We start from the raw sequence: 23274 nt of genomic DNA, 5'->3' as shown, positions 1-23274 counted from the left end.
CAGACCTCAGTGGTCCTGGGGTTCTCTCTCCGCGTTCTTAAAAATAAAGGACACTTTTATTTCATATTTCTATCTTTTTAGCCGCGCCGAAAATTCTATCAAAAACGAGGCAAAAAAAACTTGGCAGCTTGCTCATCCCAGCGTCCCGGATCCTCAGCCTCGCGGGGTCCCCAGCGACAGGTTAGAGCGCCCAACTCGAGGAGGATGGAGACGACCCGGAAGCGAAGAGCCGGCGCCGCGGCCGCCCAGCTCCACCCTGCGGCCGAGCACCGGAAGTGGCGCGGATGGGGCGGGGCCTACGGGCGGGCGAGGAATCCCGCGCAGGCGCACTGCCTGCAGCCGCGTGGGTCTCCCAGTCTCCGCTCCCCGCGGGGCACGGCCTTCCGGCGCGGGCCGCCCCGGGCTGTCCCTGTCCCTTAGAGGAGGGGCCAGGTCAGCCTGCGGCTGCGCGGGGCCGTCCGCTGAGAGAAGGGTGTTCCTGTCTCGAAGGGCGGCGCAGTCGGTCGCGCCCTAAGATGTGACTTGGGGCCGCCGCCGGCTGGACCATGTTGGCCTCGCTGGAAGCCATGGCCCTGGTGCTGGTGGCCGGAGCGTGGCGGGGGTCACTCGCAGCCGCAGGTGAGAGACACGGCTCGCGGGCTCCGGGGCGCCCCCCTGCCCGAGGACGCCGTAGAAGTAAGGGTGGCAGTAAATCAGGACTGTGGCGTCTCTGGGCTACCTCGGGTCTTGTGTACCCCGGTGGCTTTGGGATCTGTGGCCGCAGCCGGAAACCGCAGCGGACTGGAGAACCGCGTCCCGGGCGTAGATCCTTCCTCATCGCGTACGCGGGGTCTAGGGTACCTCATCTTGGGTTGGGGGCGCCCTGCACACCGACCACCGCCAGATAGGTGGCTCTGCAGGAACCTTGGAGCTGGTTTATTCCTCTCCGGGAAATCCACAGCTTGACTGCCCAGATTGATGATCAACAAGGCCACCGATGCTTTCCTCAATGTGTAAACAACTGCGTCCCGACCCACACGGGGAAGTCAGATTAGCGTTGGAGAGATTTCCTGTGTCCGTTGGAATATGCTGCCCTCCGGTATAGTCTAATAAAAAAGAATAGTGAAAATACAAAGGCAGGAAGCCAGCAAGCTAGTTTGTTGTTATTCGTAATTGTTAGCTGGGCTGTAGCAGTAGACCGGTAACTATTCTAAAGTTGATACGAGAGAGGGAGGTATTTTTGTGGTAATATAGGATACCCAACGAGAAGCAGTACTTGGAATCCAAGCAGAGAAATTCAGGAGGTCTGAGAGTGGGTACTGATGGTTTCAAAGTACGTAATGTTGCCTAGAAAACCATGCTCCTGTGTGGTGTGTTTAAAAGGATGGGAATGTTTACTGGCCATCAAGATAAAACAGATTGGATGCAACCAAGAGTGTAAATAAACCCCCCTTTATGCATTTTATATGCTAAGAAGGTGAAATAAACTTGTTAAAAAGAGATTGCTAATCTTGTTTAGCGACCCTTATTTCCAAGTCCCCATCCATTTATTAACCAGTTATTTGTTGGTCTTGATGCTCTTGGCTTCAGAGTCTCCTTTCCTCAGCAGTAGGAGGACCACATGCCTAAAGACATCCCTAGTTCTACCCTATCAAGATTTCTTCTCCTCACTGATGGCCCATAATTACTAGAGTAAAATACTCAACAACGTACTGTAACAGATAGTAAGAGTACAATCAGATCTTTTGTTGGCTCCCAAATATATTTTGGCTGCACAAAATCTATAAATTCCAGAAAATAGGATAAAGGCCAGGCATGACGGTACACATGTGTAATCCCAACACTGGGAAGCTGAGGCAGGAGGATCACCATGTGTACCAGGCCAGCCTGATATATATAGTGAGTTCAAGGTTAGCCTGTACTACATAACCAGACCCTGTCGCAAAAACAGCAAAAGATAAGGGATATAGAAGTATATTCTGTTCAGTGATGAAGTTTCAGAGATTCTTTTGAGTGTGGAACTGAAAAATTGAGGAAGGGAAGACCGACCTGATGGTCCTTCCTTGCATTTAAAAGGAAACATTTGTTTTTCAGAAAATTTCTTCTCTTTTGATTCCATCTTGTATAATATCAGACTAGAAAACATCTCAATAAAGATGTTTTCTGTGAAGAACTTTGTGGTCTGTCAGGAACTAATATGATTGCTCTGAAGCAGAAGTAAAAGCTAGAAATATTGTGGAATGGTAAAAAAAGTATAAAAGCTGGTCTTTAAAAATTATCAATTATGGAAAGAAGGGCTGGTACTTTGTGACATGGAAGAAGTCCTGGGATATAGATTAGTGGTAGTATATCTGCCTAGTGCATGGACACCCTGGGTTTGATCCCCATGGCTGTAAAACATGAAACATTCCTGTGAGCCCTGCATTATGCTGAGTACTCCAAAGTGGCAAATTAAATTTTTAAATAGGAAGCTACACAGACCCACCCTTGGGAGACACTGTCTGCCTTGTATGAGGGGAGACCTGATGGTACGTCCTTACATTTAAAAGGAAAAATTTGTATTTCTATGTTTTGCACAAAGAAGCAGTTTTTAAAGTTGTGTCTTTTAAGGACTCACGAAAGAAGGCTGGAGTAGAAAGTACTGGGAATCTGTCTTCCCAAATGGACAGCAATTTTCCTTGACATAATTGTGACTGATGAACTATTCTGGAAATTTGACTCTTACTAAGAGCTCAACTCAAAGAGGAAGACTTGGATAAGCAGGGAAAGCTATCCTAATATCATACAAAATAGACTTTAAACCAGTTGTCCGTACAAAATAGTTCTGTTACAAAGGAAAATAAGAGAATAACTTATCCTGAGTCAAAGCTAAGTGACTCTGAGCTGGGCATATGGATTCACATTACCTTAAATGATACATTCCACCATGGAAGGGGTTACCTGAACTTTCATAGCCACAGAGCAACGGAAGTCATAAATCAGCACAGTCAGTAAATACACTGGTGAGCCTGTACCACAGGCACCTTAAGGCATAGCAAGGACTCTGTGACCACTGGACTGAATTATCATCTTACTGCGTTCTTAGATGAATCAGGTCCGGGATGTCCTCTTTTACCTAACTGGCGTGAGATTGTTGGGGCAGATACATCACCACTAGCACTGGCTCGCTTCTTAAGGTCCTGCAGTGGCCTTATCAGGCTTCCCAGTGCCTTGTATGGGCAGATGGTGCTTTATCTCTTTTTGGGAGGAAGAAGCTGTTCATTTCTGGTACTTGCTTTAAGACTTCTGCAGGATACTGTTTCTTTGGAAATAATTTAATTTCATATGATAAAGGTGGCAAGACATAAACATGGACATTGTATATTAATAAGAGGCTCAATACAAAAAGATAAAACAGTTATAAAGATTTATGTGTCTCAAAATCATCAAACTATCAGAAGCCAAAACTGATAAAATTGAAAGGAAAGTAGTTCTGTAATAATAGTTGGAGACTTCAATACGCTTTCCTTTTTATTGGTACCGGGGATCGAACTCACGACTGCCTGCTTGCAAGGCAGGCGCTTATGCCGCTGAGCTAAACTCAGCCCCTGTACTGTCCTTTCAAACTACCCCCCTTCCCATCCTCATTTACAAAAGCTTTTGTTTCTGTTTTTTCCTTCTTTTTGGGGAGGGAGCTTTTCTCTTTTTTCCTTTCCTCCTCCTTTCCTCCTTTTCCCCCCTCCCCATTTGAATGTTTTCTTTCTATTTCACAATACCAATTACACATTTTGGTCCTCATTTATACTTTAGGTTTCTCATACCACAGAAGCAATGAGGTGTTCACACCGTATCATACTTTTAAAAACCAAAAAGAAATACATCTCACATTCACCAAGTATGGGAGGCTGAGTCCACCTACTTAAGTGGGAGACTGTGTGGTGCAGATTAGAAGGTTCAGAGACCAGCAAGAGCAACATGAGCTGAAGTATTTACTCAAGGAAAGTTTTCTGTAAGGGTCAAACTGGAGCTGGAGCTTAGAGGATTGTGTTGTCAGAGATGGATGTATACTGTAGGTTGGAGGGTCCAGGAAGGAAAATGGAGAAGGGAGGTAATCCAACTGGTAGTAGATTTGTGTTAGAAGTAGTAGGAAGTAAGATAGGTCCATCAACAGAAATCCCTAGGAGTAAACAGGAAAGTTCAGTCTTGGTGTATTAGTAGAAGAAACCTTTTCAGGCTCCTGAGGGCTCGCTCACACATTCATACCTGTCTGTCTATGTTGTTTATGTGGCTTTTTGAAGAAGGCTGCCAACTTTGAAATCACGGTGTTTATAGTTCCCTGAGTGTGAAGCTTTATGCATTCTGCTCAAAAAATACAGTGATTTTTCAATGAAGACATACTACTATTACTCTTCTTTAAAATATTCTCCTTCACTTCAAACCCATTTATCTCTTCTTCCTGCCACTTTCTGAAGCAGTTCTAAAAGTCCTTTTCCATGAGTGTCTTTTAGTTGCGTTGTCAATGGCTGACTTAGTGTCCAAATCTATTCAAAATGTTCATTTTGACTTGGAGGAAGAGCCAGGAATCACATGGTGCCAGGTTCAGTGAAAAGAGGTGGATGAGGACACACAGTAATTTTACTTCATGGAAATGGCCATAAATGTTTTGAGTAGGTTCAGAACATGGAGGCAGCCCCAGAAAGAGGACTTCCAGAACCCTTTCAGAAATTAGAAAAAAAAAGTGTTTTTGAAGCCGCAAAAATATTTTGGGGGGTGGTTAAGGACAATGTGCTTCTTACTGTAATAATTTTTATCACACCTCACATTTGAACAAAATGTTGAAAGCAAACTGAGGCTGTTATAATAGTTCAGACTTGTATCTTTTACCTCATTATCACTTCTGAAACCAAAATAAGTTCTGTTTTTACATAGAGGTGGGTTTTTTTTTTTTTTTCAGTTAAAAGAGAATGTTCTGTATGGATGGAAATATATTCAATCTTTTTGCAGTTCTCTCAGATACAAAAGCAAAATTAGCAGGCTTACTAATATAGGAAGCCTCTGGTATAAGCACTATGGAAATCAGTGTGATCTAGGATTAGAGGTCCCATTCGACCCATCTATCCTCCTTTTGGGTATTTTTCCAAGAGAATTGAAAACATCTTACCACAGCAATATATGTGCACCCATGTTTTTAGCAGCACAATTTGTAATAGCTAAATCTTGGAAACAACCCAAACACCCACCAACTGTGGAATGAATAAAAAAGATGTGGTATTTCTATACAATGGAGTATCATTCAGCTCTAAAGAAGAATAAACCTGAGACTTTTGTAGATAAATGGATGCAACTTGGGACCTTACTTGTAAGTGAAATATATCAGACTCACATGTGTAAACATCATATTGTCTCCTAGTGTAAAAAACTGAAGAAGTAAATAAGATCCAAAATGTACAATTGGTATTGTGAAAGGAAATGAAACTGCTCAGAAGGTAAAAACAACTGGGATAGAGGAAAAGGAGAAAAAAAGAAAGAGAAAAGAAAAAAAAATAGATATATATATATGATATCTAAGATGATTACACTACTGATTTCTGTTAGCCCATCGAAAACACTGGTTTGTGCGTATCATTTAATCAGTTTTGCATACCGGTTTCTTGGAGTCTGAGCAATGACTTTGAAGATAACAGTATGCAATATATTTACCATTGTTAATTTCCATTATCTTTTTTTGTTTTGTTTTGTACTGGGAATCGAACTGAGAACATTGTGCTTGCCAGGCAGTCACTTATGCCACTGAGCTATATCCCCAGCCCAATTTCCTATTATCTTGTTTTGAAATTCTGTATCATTGTTTTTATTGTTTTTTTCTCTTTAAAATTAAAAAAAAATTTAAATATATATATATATATATATATATATATATATATATATATAGCAGGGCCCCTTTATCGATAGTTTTGCTGTAGTCATCCGCCATCAAAAAATACTAAGTAGAAAAATCTAGCAATAATTAGTTCACACGTTTAAAACTGTGCAGGATTTAGAGTACGGTGATGAACTCTCACTCTGTCTTGCCCAGCGTCAGAATCATCCCTTTGTCCCAAGTCTCCATGGTGAACAGTGACACTATCATGTTCTTCTATTCAAACTTGTATTCAAATAACCCTTTCTAAACTTGATAAAGCCCCAAAGCAAAAGTGCATACCACAATAGAATTGTTCTGTTTGTTTTTGTTGGTGATCTGTTACTGTGCCTAATTTGCATGTTATACCTGACCACTGGTTTGGATGTATGTGTATGTATGTGTATTTTGGTTTTTTTTCTTTTTTTTTTTAATTTTATTTAAGGAGAAATAAAAGCAGAGAAAGGGTACAAGTTATACAGATTTACAGAAAAAAATAAATCACTAGGAAATCACTAGTTAATGGATTACATATTGTCATCTTAGAAATAATTGTTCAAGTCACAAAATTAAAGCTTGTAAAGTGGACATTCCAACAGTGAGACTGCAAACAGTTCTGTTCAATGATCCAATAAAACTCAGTGATATCATTTTCTATCTTATACACTTAAATATACATGCAGTTATATCATTTAGAGCACTTTCTTTTCCTCTCTTTTGTACAATGACAATTACACATTTTGGGTTTTGTTGCTCCCACAGTTCTTATTACTTTTTTGGAAGAAAGTAGAACCAAATGTGACATAACAGAACAGAGTCAGTCAAATCAAAAGGGTCACATAATAGATAATGTAAAAGCATAATACAAGGTGATCAACAATGGTTACCATAATGCCTCCCGCTATCTCTAATAGAATTGCCTGTATCATCAGTTATAATAAAATTGAACAAAACAGTAAAGAACAAAACCGACAAAACCAAAACACTGGAGACATTGTAGGTCTTCAAAAGTAGATAAAAGTCATCGAGAATGGGTGTCATAATGAATCTCACTATCTTCACAGCTGTTGCCTAAACTTTCGAACCTGGTACTATCAAGCAAAGCAGAATAGGGGGACATCAGTCAAAAACAAGATGGTGAGAGTAATACAGGGCTTTAAATCAAGATAATGGAAAGTCAAAGTGGGTTACTATAATATATCCTGCTATTTTTATTTATTTTTCCCTTAATTAAAAGGATAAAAATAAAAAAGTAAATAATGGAGTGGAGTATGTGTATTTTCACACACTGTGAAAAAACCGTGTGTTTGGGGTTCAGTCGCACCTGCAGTTTCAGGCATCTACTCTCAGATCTTGGGATGTCACTCACAGATGAGGAGGGGCTACTATAACAAGCGATGATCAATGAATAAATACAGTGAGTGCTGGAATTCTTTTTAGCACCTACGATAAAAAACACATTACCGAGACTCAGCATAAGTGTGTTCAAAATAAGGGGGAGTATTTTCAGGAGGATTAATGGCATGTGTCTTTAATATATTTTTTTACTCCAAACGTTCATGGTATCTTTGATTGTCCCTCACTGGTCAAATGTTTATAGCAGTTTCTGTCAAAACCATTACTGTGTGTCTTTATCCTCCTTACTGCCAAGATCTAGCCCCATACAACTTCTGACTTTTCCCCAGACTCACAGTGACCATGAAAGGTAAATGTTCTGAATCAGTTCGGGACATTGAGGCAGCCACGACAGCGCGACTCTGAGGTACTCCTGAGAGAGGGTTCAGAACTGCTCCACAGAGTGGCGAGAATGATGGGATGCGTGTGTTTGATGTCAGGGAGAATATTTTGAGGGTAATCCATGGCATGTGGTTTTTAGTTTAATATTTTTTTAATTTAAACATTCACATCTCATACTTTGCTATATTGAAATGTATGCACTCTTTAATCATGACGTGAAGGGAAAAACAACTTTTTAAACTATCCACACAGTGTATATCTAAATATTTTGTTTCTTGTTGCCTTTATAGATGGAAAAAGTCAAAAGGCTCCTGAGACTGTGGAGGTCTCCATCATAGATGATGTCTTTACCCTGCAGTGGAACGGGAGCCAGGAGTCTGTTGGGAATGTGACTTATTCAGCAGATTATGCAACGTAGGTGACTCTTAATGATTTGCTAAATGGTGTGAGTGGCTCTTTGAATGTAATTTTATCCTGATTTCTTTCCAGGTTTGGGAGAATTTCATTTTGTCCATTTATTAGAAATTTTGTCTGTTTTATAGAATATTTGTAACTTCATTTCTATAGAAATGATCAAATTCATTTTTGAAGCAGAAGAAATTTGGGTATGAAAGTGGTAAACAGCTTTGCCCATTCCATACCCGTTCCCATTCCTTCCCTGCTCTGGTGCTATGCTAGCACCCAAACCAGAGCATGTCTGGAGAGTTTGCACAGTCTCCTAGAAGGCTGTGCATGGTCTTGGAAGAGGCTCCCCAGCCTCCTGTGCTCAGGTTTTCCTATCATCTTCATCACGTGCACTGGCTTAGTTCCAGATACAATTTATAGACGTCAGTGCACTGACTGGAACATCAATGTAGTGATTGGTCTCACTTCCACAGCCTGAATGTGGGTGAAGTTTCAGCGCCTCTTCCTTAGTGCTAACTTTCTGCTTCATAGATGCCTAGAGGACCGGCAGGCAGAGAGCTGTAGGAGGACAGATTGTTGAGGCTCAGAAAGCCAAGATCTTTGTGCCTGATTGGTGTCAGTGTCCTGTCTGCTAACCATGGCCCCCTGTCCAAGAAAGAACAAATGGTAAAGAAAACAAGTGCTAGGACCTTCAGAACCATTTCCCAGCTGCTTCGTCACCAGTGTGACACCGCTGTCTCCCATTAGCTGCTGACAGTAGGTATTAATCTCACAGTTCTATAATTATGAATGTGTTTCTATATGCATACACACATATTTATGTAGGAATTCCTTTTTAAATTGAGTTGTGAGGTTTATTACCAAGTTGTTCTTTGTCTTAGTTCACAGTTTTCTTATTAACTGACTTTGGTATAGCAGGAATTATTTCAGATACTGTTATTTAAAGATGCCCTTGGCATAATGGGTCGGAGAGCCCATTTTTCATTTCACATTCTTTCATATGCTCTTGCTTAAATTAAATCTTCAATTCATGCCCTGTCACCCTTCCACTGTGACTTTAGTATCAGTTGCCTTATTTCAGTGTGTCCTTAACCTAGTTTGTTTGTAAATAATTCCCTTGCAGGTCTGTGCCACACTACAAGCTGGAAAGATAAGAGAGTTAGTGTAGTGCAGTGTGGACCTGAGCCAGGCCACATGCATTTAAATCCATGCTGATTTTTCCTGTCTGTCAGTTTCCTGCTTATTTAGTGAATATGACCACATACAATTTATTATCCAAACCAAGATATCTGTGAGTGTGGAAAGAAGTTGTTCATTTTAAATGGGCTGGAATAACAAGCTTAAACTTGGCCCAGCGAAGTATATAGGGGTCCATTGACAAAGTTTGTAACTCAGTAGATTATTCTGAGTATTGATTAATTGTATATAATATGTTCAAGATAGTGTCACAAAGAAGTTAACTGAAATATAATCAATAACAGCAGCAGACAAGTACTTCTTAATGCAGGGTTTTCTAAAATGTAGGACATATAATAAGGGTAAAGAAAAACAAAAGATAGACAGATGAATAAATACATTGTTACAATCCCAGTGCTTGCAGAACATGTGGGCCTCCAGCCAGTGCCTGTAACATATCTAAGCCGGATTAGGGTTAATGTGTAGGATTTGTTTTTTGACTCTTCAAATACTGATTGCCTTTGACAGCACTCTTCTGTGTTCTCACAATCCCTCAATGAATAGGAGGGATGAAGGTGTTACAGAGTTTTATGGTTAAACTGGTCCTGTGAAGTTAATCTTACACCACTTACATACTCCTACTTCAAATCACATTCTGCTTTGGTTTATTTATTGTATATGATAAAGAATTTTTAAAGAAAATATAAAAATTACTTCCATTGCAGTAGCTTCTTTAAATACAAAAGCAGTTTAATAAAGAATCAACTCTTGGAACACGAAAGCAAACAGAATGCATGATGGTGGGTTGGAACCACAGTAAGCCTATTTTAATTTGGGGTGGAGTGCAGGAGAGTGTAGGGATTGAATTAAGGGTTCTTAGCACTGAGCGCCCAGCCCGACCCCTTTTGAATTGTTTGTTCCTTGTTTTACACCACTGGGGAGTGAACCCAGGGCCTTGATTCAAGCTACATCCCCAGCCCTTTTTTAACTTTTATTTTTCTCCCAGTCCTTTTTAGTATTTACTTTGGGGTAGCGTTTCACTAAATTTCCCAGTTTAGCCCCAAACTTCCAACCTCTGCCTCAGTCTCCCAAGTAGCTGAACTATAGACACACACCACCATGCCCAACCCTGCCCCTTTTTAGGAAGTGGAATCTGGTGGAAGTGGAATCATACTTCTCGGACCAACCAGTTCCACCAGAAGAATTCCTCTCCTTATGTTAACATTTTAAGATTTTGTGTGGTTTCTGCGGTTTATAATAAAATTGTGGAGAGCAGAGGGGTGCAAAAGAAACCCTGAAACCACACTGTAGCTGAGGTCTGTTTGAGGACAGATAACCTGGTCATAGGACAAGGAAGACAGGATCATCAAATCCAGTTCCCAAATTTTCAGTAGAAAGGTAAGATCCAGAAATGCAGAATAGTCCAGATTTTTTTTTTTTTTTTTTTGTCTTTTTCCTTTTTATCGGTACCAGGGATCGAACTCACAACTGCCTGCCTGCAAGGCAGGCGCTTATGCCGCTGAGCTAAATCCCCAGCCCCACATGACTGTGTTTTACAAAGCCAACACTAAATTTCCCTTTATGTATCATTTATTTCTCTGCTTCCTTGAAATTCATTTAGTGTGGCCATGAACTTAGGTAGAAAACTACAGTTAAAAGGCTCCCTGTCTACAGAGGGGCAGCCCTGCGATGGGGCCCACCATGGACTGAGGACGTCCTGGGACCCTGGGGCCATGCATGCCTGGCTCCCCTAGCAGGGAGGCTCTAAATTAGTTTCTTTCCAGAAAAAGGGGGAGGAAGTATCCCTGTGTAATAGAAAATGAGTTTTAAGAAAAAATAAAACACTGTGGAGATGATTATATAGGCAGCTTAACTGCTCATTTTTCTACACCAAAAGAAAGATTTGGAGAGGGGAACACCAGAAGGGAAGAGAAAAAGAAGAAAAAAAATTTTAGAAAAGGTGAAAAAAGAAAGAAAAAATAGAAACAAAGCTTTTGTAAATAGGGAGGCAAGGAAGGGTTGAAGGGAGAGTAGAGGAATGGGGAAGAAAAGAACCAAATTATGTCATGTACAGGTACAAATTCTCTACAATGAGTGTGATCATTATGTGTATCTAAAATGTAGCAATAAAATCTAATTAAAGAAAAATAACCCTTGTGCCCTGATTTAAAAAAAACAAGAAAGATTTATAACAGAGTGACATTCCTATCTGTAGAGCAGCTAAATCACCCAAGACCCTTCGCTTTCCTCGGCAGAACCAGCTAATGAAAAACAGCTACCCATTGTAGTGCACAGTGCAGATGGTTTCCTTAGAAACCTTGGTTGCCTGGTGGTTGTATAATGAAAGGACTTTGAGCATGAGAAATAACAACTGTATGTCTGAGTCATTCCATTTCATAAGTAGTAACTTAGTTTATAGGATCATAACAGTAGAAATGTCAGTACACTAAGATGTCAACAGGACATTAACTCAAGTAGAGGAAATAACGTCTTAAGCTAGCTGTACAACGTTAGCCCATAGAAAACATATTTGACACTCTTTTTATCTATTTGCTTATGTATTCATTTGTGGGTTTTTTCCCCCCTTAAAGATCTGAGATGGATAATTGGATAAAATTGCCAGGATGTCAGCATATCACAGGTTCAAAATGCGACTTCTTTCCACTTATAAATTTTTATGAAGAAATTAAATTTCGTGTAAGAGCAGAAGAAGAAAACAGCACTTCTTCATGGTATTACGTTGACCCATTTATACCATTTCAGAAAGGTAAGAAAAGGGGCTGACTCAATTATATTCTTCAATAAGTACTGCCAGCACAGTTCTCTTTTCAAGCCCATTAATTTAATCATGTAAAATCTCCTCTAACTTTCAAAAAGATTTCCTGAAGCCTATACCTCCTGCTGCTGTGGCTCCATATCTTCCTGGAAGAAGTGGTTCTCAGCCAGGCATGGTGGTACACGCCTATAATCCCAGCACTAGGGAGGCCAAGGCAGGAGGATCGCTGCAAGTTCAAGGCCAGCTTGAATTGCATAGTGAGACCTTGTCTCAAAAAAATAAAAGAAGAAGAAGTGGTTCTCAGAGTACTGTCCCCATGACCTTTCCAAGGAATCCACAAAGACAGGACTATTTACATCATTTTGAAATCATTCTGAGACTTTTATCCTGTCTCTCTTGGATGGTGGGATTTGCCAGAGGAGGCTGTTAGAGTCATGGGTCGCCAGCAACCTCCTAGTACAGGTGACTTCACAATCCTTTTCAGCTCAGTGCTCTGTAGCACCCATGTGGTCATCTTGACACTCTTCATCCTGCCCAGTGGAGCACAGCCCTTTCCTGGGTCTGCCCAGGTCATTCCCCAGTCAATTTCTCCTCTCCCCACTCTTAGTCGTTGAATGGCCGCAGGGTCCAGCTATTGAACGTCTTCTGTACTCACCCCACTGGTCATCTTAAGGCTGTGAGCTCTTGTCCCCAAGTCTGTCTGTGGCCCCATTCCTCCCTTCAACCTTCCCCCATGTATCACTGTCTCCATTCAGCATGTCGCCTTAGAAGTTGAAAGTCACCTTGTCTCACACTTAAGATGTAAAAGAGCCTCCTTTCCCCTCCACACTGTTGTCCTGCAGTCCTTGCGGTCTCTGATTACATCACTGTATTTGCTCAGGTCAGGAGCCCAGAGTCACCTCTGACTCCTCATTTCCACATTCTTGCATCTTGCCTGTCTGCTCGGCTCGGCTGGTTCTCTGTGAGCCATCTTCAAAGTATCTGAACATTCCTCGTTTGTGCTCTTTACTAAGCTGTTTTCATGCTTCACTTGATCTCTCTCTCTAAGAGTGGAGTATATTTATTGAGAAAAAGCTTCTGTCTGAGAGAGAAACCAAAAGGTTTCACTTGATTGCTTGCAAGTCTGACGCTGATCTTCACATCTTACCCAGGATGATCTTTCCAAAACCTGACTCGGATCATGACATCCTCAACCCGTCTCAGCCATCTGATGATTACAAGGATTCTGGCCTGTTTGCTACCTTTCTACGCTCTTTTTTACACACTGTCAGCCTTCCTAGCCCCTTCATTGTGTCTTGAAAATGTAAAGCCCATCATAGGGGCTTTGCATCTCACCCGCCTTGACCTAAGCAGCCTTTTTCCTATGTATTTGCACAGCTACCCTTCGCTTTGCTCAGGCCTCAGCTTGAATGTCTCTTCCTGGGAGGGTTTTTTCCTAACTTACCTAAAATAGCACTAGCTGCTATTGTTCATCCCTTTTTATTACTTTATTTTTCTTTATGGTACCCATGGCACCATATTTATTTTTCTTTCTGGCACGCGTAGCACCATATTTATTTGTTTATGTATTTGAGACTTTTTGCCATGTATTCCTCTGGAGTTCAAGATAATGAAATTTCTTCTTTTCCTATGCACCACTCACACTAATTATTTACGGAGAGCATGTTTGGACATGGTGCTGATAAAGCCATTGTTTCAATTTGTGCAGCTCGGCTTGGTCCGCCAGAAGTACGATTAGAAGCTGAAGATAAGGCAGTAATAATATACCTCTTCCGTCCTGGAAAAAGAGATGGTACTTCTATATGGGATATGGATGCTCTAAGCTTTGAATTCAGCTTAGTTTTCTGGGAAAACTCTTCACATGGTGAAGAAGTAAGCATTATTTTTTACCTTTTTTGATGTGGAGAAAAATGAAGTAAATGACCTCCAAACTTTGACTTTCCAGTTTTTAAAGACTGCTTTTTTTTATTACAGCAAGAGATCAAGACTAATTTTTACATAAGTAAAATGTATGACCTCTCAACAGAGACGACTTACTGTTTAAAAGCTAAAGCAAGACTATCTTGGAAAGTTAGTGCCTATAGTCCAGTGTATTGTATTAATACTACAGGTAAGGAGGACCATTTGCTTTAGATTGAGTAACCACGTATTGATAGCACGGATGCTCGTTACCCGTTTAATGACTTTTTAGACTTAGGGTTGCAATGTGGACTGTCGACCCACATTTGGACTTGTGCTGCAGGAACATGAGCAGCAATGTGGCCTTATGGTGGCTTCTTCTGTAGTACAATAGTGTAATTTTTGTGGATTATACTGTACAGTACAATTGTATAGTTTATGTCCTGTTACACATTACAGTACTGAATATAAGAGTTTCCTAAATAAAAACTCTCATCAGGTTGGGGTATCCTTTGACCGTTTCTTTGTTCTGAATGTTGTAATGTACATACTATCTAAAGTCCCTTATTTAATGACCTAGTCACACTAATGGAACTCAGTCATTAAGCAAGGATGTCTCTGTTCTATTTAATGTTGGCATTTCTCTTGCTGAGTCATGTTTGTATAATGATTGAATAAACAGTAAAATGAAAGCATTATGACAGCATTTATATAAGCAAAAAGTATGTGGGATTTTTGTCTCAAATAAATGGTAACAAAAATCAAGTCTATTTCAAATTAATTCAAATATTTTATAATGAAAAACATGTTTTTATTTGCTCAGAGTCCATAAAAAGGGGGAATGAGTTGCTAGTAGAATGATTAATCTTCCAAAAAGTATACCCCTTTAAAGGAAATGTTAAAATGCAAAAGCATCCTGATATATTTAGTTATTAATATCTTGCCAGCAATTACAACCAAGGGTAGAAGCAAGGGTCTGTTTATTATTTTTGTTATAAATTTAATATGCTTTATTTGTTAAAATCAGATAGTACCAAAGCATGTAAAGTTTTCCTATCATACAATCTTACTCCGAGTTCTCTTAGAGATGAGTACAACTAGCAGTTTGTATATATCCTTTGAGACTTTTAGGACATACATGAACACATACACAGATGGCAAGTTTCTTAAGTTCCGTTTTTACTAAATTAAAAAAGAGGCTCCTGCGGATATGTTTATCTTACACGTTGTGTGTTTAATGCAGTATGTTGAGAATGTCTTCTTGTAGTAGTGCATGCAGATCTGCCACCTTGTTTTAAATGACAACATATGTTGCACAGAGTAACTGTATACCCTAACTTAACTATTGCCTTGTAATGACAAAGTGTAAGTCAGCCTTTTATCATTTCATCTATGCTATCAAGAATTCCTGCCATATATACTATCACAAGAGTGAAAATGCATGCTTTTTGATGTTTTCTCTGACTTCTAGCTGAACATAAGCTGCTTCCACCAGAAAATGTAACATTTGGTGCTCGAAATCAGAGCTATGTCCTGACATGGGAATACAGAGATGTAAATGTGACCTTTCGAGCTCAGTGGCTCCAGTAAGTTCTTTTCCATCAGTCTTTTGCCCTGGATATTTTGATTGTGCTTTCACGCTATTTCAGCCACGTGCAACTCCTTGTACACAGTGACTGATTGAAAGACACGTGTCAATGTGTCACTTGAGAAGTGTGCACAGTGGTACAGTAGTACACAGTATTTCCGCCATGTGGACACCATTGACATGTATGGTTTTAAGAACACAGATGATGAAGAACAGTAAAATAATTAGGACAGGATGAGTTCTAAGTATTCGCTGCCTTATCTCCAATATAATTTTTATTTGTAAGTTTTTAATCATGACTATATCTAAAAATCTGCCTGCAATACTCCTAAAAATATAATAATTGTTTTTGCACACTGGTATGAGATATCTCTAGTACCCTACTCTGTCACATTCTGGAGCAATCACTGATTTCTTACCTGTTAGATGTATATGTCCTCTCTGCTGTAGGGTGAGTTTCCTGCAGGTGAGGGTACAGTTTCTGGCTTATTCTAAGTAATTAGCACATAGTTACTGAATCAGTGTGTTTGCTTGCTTGCTTGCTTATTTATTTACTTATTTAATTTTCTTAAAAGTGCCTTTTCAAAACTGACTCCTTGGGACAATTCAAATGAATGGAAACAAATACCTAACTGTGAAAATGTCAGAACTACATACTGTGTATTTCCTCAAAGTGTTTTCCAAAAAAAAGAGTACTATTTCCGAGTGCAAGCATCTGATGGAAATGACACATCTTTCTGGTCTAAAGAGAAAGCAGTTCAAACTGAAATGTACTGTAAGTCAAATTTGTTTTTTGTTTTTTACTTGAGATTATAATTCTCTGATTTATTGCAAGTTTTTTAAATTGTTATGCAATCTTTAATCAAATATGTCTAATTGCATTCTACGTCTTTACACATTGTTTCTAGCTACCATACTTCCTCCAGTCGTCTCCATGAAATCCACTAACGATTCACTGCATGTCTTTGTCAAAGCACCCAAGAAACAATTTGACACGTTCACTTATGAAATTATTTTGTGGGAAAACGCTTCACATACCGAAGTAAGAAGACAGCATAGTATAATTTTGTATTTTGGAATAGTACAAGTGTTATGGTTTGAGTCTGGATGTCCACCAAAGCCTCATACAGTCCAGGAGGCAGGCCTCTCCTTTGTGAATGACTCATGGTCCAAGTGCTGGGATCACGGGTGTGAATGCTACACCCAAGTAGGTGTGGCCTCTGTACAATATAAGGGACAGTCTTCTCTCTGTGCTTCTCCCCTTGTGCTGTTTTCTCCTGCCATGAACTGTTGCCTTCTGCCATGTGCCACTGTGCTGTGGAGACAACTCATTATAGACTGAAACCTCCACAAACTGTGAGCTAAATAAGTATTTTCTTCCTTACCTTTGGGTGTTTGGTATTTTGTCTCAGCAAGGGAAAAGGAACCAAGACAATAATTTTGTACTTAGCATTGTAATTCTGATTTGGGTAAGCAAAGCTTGAATTTACATTTGGAAGGGAATTTTTAAACTTTTAAGACAGTGTGATGAACCATGCAAGTGCAATATGAAGAGTGCTAGCATTTTTCCATGTTCTTCATGGTCAAGGTGTGCATCTGGGTCTCAGTGTGCTTTTAAAATACAGGTCCTGAGCCCAGTGCTTCTGTTTTGTTTTTGGTACCAGGGATCAAACTCAAAACTTGGGCTTGCCAGGCAGGCACTTACACCACTGAGTTAAATCCCCACCCAAAGCCCAATGCTTCTGAATCAAAACCATTTATAATGTAATTCCTAGGTATTTGCCCTAGGAAGCTGAGAAACTGGAATGGCAGGGGCCTGACCCACAGCCGCAGTGGAAGCTCCTCCAACCAATGCCTAGCCTTGTAAGAAAATTACTTTGAGCCACTAAAAGTTGGGGTAGTTGCATTGGACATTATACCAATTGCTGACCAATAAAGAGAGGAGCAATAATTGTCTTCATTGTGCAGATCAGGAAATGAGGCATCAGATAACTAAAAAACGTGTAGCAAGCCACACAGCTATAAGTGACACTTAATACAAGCAGTGTGGGGCCAAAACCCTGTTCTCAATCACTGTGTTTCAGAAGCAATTAAGTCAAACTAGCATGTGCTCATTAGAGTACAGTTATCCTAGGGATATGTCATTTTAGCAGCAGTATCTTTAACTTTTGACTTTGTTATAGTGAGTTGTTCAAAATAAACCTAACTACACAGCCAACTGCTTGGAAAAGGCCAACGGTAAATTGAATGTGAAAGAATTCAGAAAATAGATACCCTCTATCTGATTTCACAGTATGACTAAATTTTATCAATGATTTAATTATTCTGTAGAGAAAACTTGTATCAAAAAGATCTGACATTATTATCCCTGGCTTGAAACCACTGACACCGTATTGCATCAAAGCCAGAGTGCTCCTGCAGGACAAGTGGAATAAAACCAGCGTCTTCAGTGCTGTGGTGTGTGAGAAAACAAAGCCAGGTGAGGGTTTCTACAGCCCCTTTTACAAAAGGAGCAAGATGCAAGAAAAGTTGCAAATTAGATGTTTCCTCCTCACTACAAACTGTATGAATCAAAAGTAAACTTTTTTTTTTTTTTTTTTTTTGTCTTTTTCCTTTTTATTGTTACTGGGGATCGAACTCACGATTGCCTGCTTGCAAGGCAGGTGCTTATGCTGCTGAGCTAAATCCCCAGCCCCAAAAGTAAACTTTTTGCAAATAAGATACCGTAAAGCTTCAAGCTAAGTGCTTCAATTTAGAAATTGTTTGTTCATTTGTTTGTTTTGCTTTTTGGGGTGTTCTATTTTGGGGAGGTTGGTTTTTTGTTTTGTTTTGTTTTGTTTTGTTTGAGACAGAGTCCCTCTGTGTAGTTTAGGCTGACCTTGTACTCACAGCAGTCATCCAGCTTCAGCCTCCGGAGACTGGGGTTAGAGGCATGGGCCACCAAGCACAACCCGAAAATATTCTTAATGCTTTGTATTTTTTTTAATGCTTTGTATTTCATCTGGGATCTGTATCATTAATTTTCTTTCATAATTGCTCTTTATTTTGTAAAAATTCATTTTAATTTATTTGATATCTTTAATGATGTGGAAATGAAGTAGTTCTCTTACGAACTTTTTTTCATTGGAGTGGTTTAGTCTCTTGTATTTTATAGTTGCTGGAATTGACTGATCGAGCCTTACTCACAGAATATTTTTGAAAAGTTTGCTAGTTTAATGTAATAGATAGAACACTCACCTGTTAGGCTTTGTATATCAATTCTGTATTCTTCCCTCCAGATCTCTCAGTTTGGTGCCTAGGGTAAACTCAAGTGCCACTGTTGTATTCTCAGTGTTGAGAAATACACTTAAGGGTAATACGTAATAGGTTTTATGTTTCCTTTCATACAGCTATTCTTATGTTCATGCGTTTGCCAGGAAGCTGACATGTACTAAGACATGCACTAATGCTAAATGTCATCTTTGCCTTTTTAGGAGCTGCTGCTTCTATTCCATGGGTAATACCTGTAATTGTCATCCTACTGTTAGCCGTCATAGCGTTTTGTGTTATGAAACTCCTTTGGAAATGTTTCAACTATGTATTTTTTCCAGTATTTAAGCCTCCATGCAGTATTGAGGTTTGTCACTTTTTCTCTCTCTATAGCTCAGAAATAAGTTTGATTTCAGCAATATGTAAATCTTGGTACACAGAGAGTAATACAGATGGATTGGGTATTTTCCTCAGTTTCCATAAATTCACTTTAAGAACAGTAATTAATATAGCATGGAACAGTAAAGTTTGTTTTAAATTGCCTATTGTTCTGACACTTGGCTGCTGACGCGTTTGTTTTACATTTAATGTTTTTGTGATTCTTGATGATATGTCACAAAACTTAAGTCAGTCAGTGCTGGGGATTTAGCTCAGTGGCTCAACACTTGCCTGGTAAGCATGAGTTGCTGAGTTCGATCCCTGGTACCAAAAAAAAACAGCCTAAGTCACTCAGTGTAGAAAGTATATTCATTCCATGGATGAAACCACAGGAAGTAAAATAAAATCGGGAGTCTGACTACCTGACACATCAGTTTTTGCCAGGCCCTTCTATGAGATTAGCGTTGCCGAGCATTGATGAGCATGACGGTGCACACCTGTGATCCCAGCACTCAGGAGGCTGGGGCAAGAGAATACTGTGAGTTTGAGACCAGCCTGGGCTACCTACTGATTTCAAGGCCAGCCTGGAGTTTGTAGAGAGACCTTGTCTCCAGAAAAAAAGCACTGCCTGGTGAAGGCCTAACTGTGGAACCTTTGCCTGGGGGTACAGTTTGTTAGCCAGGGAGTTTCAGGTGTGCCTGGAGAGCACGGTAGTCGGAACCTCAGGCCCTGGAGCTAAGAGGCCTCTAGGTGAATTGTTGGAAAGCTGTAATATATTTACACTTATAAGGCTCTCAAAATACTTAGTAAATATTATTTTACTCTTTCATTCCTCAGTTTTTGAATATCATTCCTGAGTACTATACTAAACTAGCTAGTTATAAGAGCTAAACATTCTTGGTCAAGCAGGAAGAAAATGATTTCTGGGTTAGGTTGGGTTGGGTTGAGTTAGGTTGGGTCTTTTGAGACTGGGTCTCACTGTGCAGTCCAGGTTGGCCTCAAACTTACAGTGGTCTTCCTGCCTCAGCTTTCTGAGTGCTGAGATTATAGACGTGTGTCACAGTGCCCAGCTATTTCTGACCTGAGCTGCTTGTGGGTATCTGCGGACTGGCTACAACATTTTGTATTATTTCAAAATAAAATACCCCTGACTCACTCAGCGTCCTTACCTTTCCAGCCTCTGCCAGGCTGTCCCACACTGTGCCCTCGCAGCACCATGCACCTTTTGGGAGTGCTCTTTGGAGACTCACCAAAAAGGTTTTAAAATACATAGACTCAGCTGGCCTGGAGGTCCACACCTGTAATCCTTGCACTTAGGAGGCTGATGCAGGAGGAGTGTGTTTTAGTTCAAGGTCAGCCCGAGCTGAATAGCTCTCTCAAAAACAAATGAAAAAAAAGAGATGAATTCACTAATGATTTCCATCTAGACTTGCTGATGCCAATGTATGTTCTTAGCTGATTTTTTAATCTTTATGCCAAAAGATATGTTTTCTGAATGACAGGCATAAGAGAATAATGCTATTAGAACCAGAAATCTATTTAATATATTATAGTAAATAATCTTTTCTGTTCCTTTCCCTTTTTAAATTAGCATTTCTCTGAACAGCCATTTGGGAATCTTCTGCTTTCTACTTCTGAGGAACAAACTGAAAAATGTTTCATAATAGAGAATACACAAAGTGTTATCATAGTAGAGGAACCTGAGGAGACTGATGAGGACTACAGGAAGTACAGTTCCCAGAGCAGCCAAGATTCAGGAAACTATTCAAATGAAGATGAAAGTCTGGGAAATCAGATCAGCGAAGCGCTTTTGCAGCTGAAACCCCAAGCTCTCAGTTGCCCCGGGGAGCTCGTCCTGGGCCTGAGCTCTCTAGGACTACACAGCAGCTGATCACTTGTGGGAAAAGGAGGACCCGCTTCAGGTCCCAGTTCCTGACCAGGCAGTCAAGCACTCATCTAGCAATTTGGTCAGTGCCAAGCACAGTCACCGTCCTGCCAGTGATGGCTTCGACTCACTGTGCTGCATTCTGTGGCTGCGAAGTGTGTGTGGGCTCCCCCGGCTAGCTGTCACTCAGCTGCCGCTCTGCTGTGTTCTCCATTCCAAGCCTGGGTGTCACTTGCAGGAGATACTTAGGACATGTGGTCCTTCATTAACATTTTGGTGTGCCCCTGAGAAATGAGTTGATAAGAATCGGAATACTGTTATCAATTTGGTTTTCTGCAGAGTAGCCACAGATGCTTGAAAAATCTAGAGCTGGACTCAAGTGCCAGAGTGCTTTAATAGTGTGCACAGAGGCATAGGTTCAATCCCCGTTTCTGTGGGGAAAATTATATATTTAAAAAAATATGTATGTATGTACATATGTATGTATTTCCCCAAAAAACAGGCTGGGACCTGTAAAGCAGCCTCCCCTGTTCTTCCGAAGTTGGGCGTTTGTGGCAGTGTCCTGCGGCCCTGTGACTGCCTGACAGAGGCTATGTTGCGTTCCTAGAGTGGCAGGTCTGTGAGAGACCATGGGCCCCGCTTTGTCACCCTGGTGACGCCAGCACATGCTATGGGGCTACTGCACCCAGAAGGTGCTCAGAAAGTCAAGGTGAGTAAGTGGGATCAGGGTGGCACAGGTGTCCATTTCTGACAATGTGTGTTTGTGTGCTTGGATTACTGAAGGACACAGCCGTGTTTTCAGTGTTTCTGTGCAACATATCTATGTCTTTTTGTGTTTTTGTCTTAAATTTTTACTGTTGTAAACAATTTTTATAATAAACACTAGACCTAAAATTCTTCAGTTTGGGTGCATTTTTCTTTATTATTCTTTTTTTATTTTAAAGAGATTAAAACAAAACAAAAATGATATAAGATTTCAAAACAAGATGATAGGAAATTAACTGTTGTCACTATATTATCTTCAAAGTAGCTGGTTGCTCAGATTACAAGATACAGGCATGCAAAAAAGATCAAACAGTACAAGCACTCAGTTTCTTTTTATGAACTAACAGAATTAGCACAATTATCTTAGCTATCGTGTATAGAAGGGTGTATATATATATATATTTTTTTCCCCCCTCCTGTTTATTTTTCCCCATCCCAGTTCTTTCCTTTCAAGCAGTTTCTTTTCCTTTCACAATAGCTGTTGTACCTTTTGGATGTCATTCACTCTTTGTTTCTTACACCACGGAGACAATACAGTGTTTACACACCTGAGTCTGATTTATTTCACTTACGAGTATAGAATCTGGTTGCATCCATTTATCTATAAAAGTCTCAAATTTATGTTTATAGCTGAGTAGTACTCCACTGTATAAAAAAACCACATCTTTTTTTAGCCATTCTTCAGTTGATGGACATTTAGGTTGTTTCCAAGATTTACCTGTTACAGATTGTGCTGCTATAAACGTAGGTGCACATATATTGCTCTGGTAAGATGTTTTTAATTCTGGGAAAATACTCAGAAGGGGAATAACTGGGCTGAATGGAACCTCTAATCGTCGTTTTTTGAGGAATCTCCACACTGATTCCCACAGTGGTTGCACCAGTCTACACTCCCACCAACAATGGCAAAGGGTTCTTTTTTTCCCCACAGCCCTGCCGGCATTTGTTATTGATTCATTTCTTGATGGCCATTCTTTCTGGAGTGAGGTAGACTCTCAGTGTTTTTAATTTGCATTTCTCAAGTAATCAATGACTTTGAATATTTTTTCATATATTTGTTTGCCATTTGTATTTCTTAATCTGAAAAGTGTGTCTTCATCTCAGATGCCCATTTTTGGATTGGGTCTTTGAATTTTGGGGGCCTGATTTTTTTTTAAATCTTTATTTGTTCTAGATAGAAGTCCTTTGAGGGATAGTTGACCTATATTTTTTTCCCAATTTGTGAGTTTTCACTCTGTTGGTGATTTCTTTTGACATGCAAAAACTTTCTAGTAAGATGAGATCCCAGCTGTTGATTCTGTGATGTACTTCCCATGCAGTTTGGTTTTTGTTCATGAACTCTCTGCCTACCCCAAGGCTTCAAGATTTCTACCTACTTCGTCTTTCAGCAGATTTAGTGTTTCTGTTTTAATGCTTCAGTCTTTGATCCATTTTGACTTCAGTGCATGATGATAGACATGGGTGTAGTTTTAGTCTTCAGCATGTGGAAAGCCAGTGTTTCCATAGGTGTGTTTTATCATTTCACTTGAACCTAATTTTTATATGCCAAAAATGCTTCG

The 23274-nt window shown here is 40.0% G+C and overlaps 1 protein-coding gene and 1 long non-coding RNA gene across 6 annotated transcripts in view; one reads left to right on the top strand and one right to left on the bottom strand.

Moving 5' to 3' along the window:
- LOC134476821 (uncharacterized) overlaps positions 1-23274 on the bottom strand; it is a 63998-nt gene that overhangs the window by 30575 nt on the left and 10149 nt on the right. The gene's annotated exons all lie outside the window — the stretch shown is intronic.
- Positions 297-21851, top strand: Ifnar1 (interferon alpha and beta receptor subunit 1). 4 transcript variants are annotated; one of them, XM_003467268.5, is made up of 11 exons: positions 333-618; positions 7885-8008; positions 11767-11942; positions 13660-13823; positions 13926-14061; positions 15322-15436; positions 16014-16213; positions 16347-16480; positions 17770-17917; positions 18912-19054; positions 20657-21851. In XM_003467268.5, the coding sequence occupies exons 1-11, from the start codon at positions 546-548 to the stop codon at positions 20954-20956; spliced, it is 1713 nt and encodes a 570-aa protein (XP_003467316.1). In that variant the 5' UTR covers positions 333-545; the 3' UTR covers positions 20957-21851. The 4 variants fall into 4 exon arrangements, with proteins under 4 accessions (XP_063108556.1, XP_003467316.1, XP_063108554.1 ...); XM_013149742.2 differs by lacking the exon at positions 333-618 and adding an exon at positions 8531-8755; XM_063252484.1 differs by lacking the exon at positions 11767-11942 and having other exon boundaries at positions 602-618.

Source organism: Cavia porcellus, unplaced genomic scaffold (genome assembly GCF_034190915.1).
Source record: "Cavia porcellus strain 051 isolate PalLab524CR breed Dunkin Hartley unplaced genomic scaffold, mCavPor4.1 scaffold_7, whole genome shotgun sequence".
Lineage (NCBI taxonomy): Eukaryota > Metazoa > Chordata > Mammalia > Rodentia > Caviidae > Cavia > Cavia porcellus.
The sequence above is the reverse complement of the archived record's forward strand: the minus strand, read 5'-3'. Positions and strand labels throughout refer to the sequence as shown.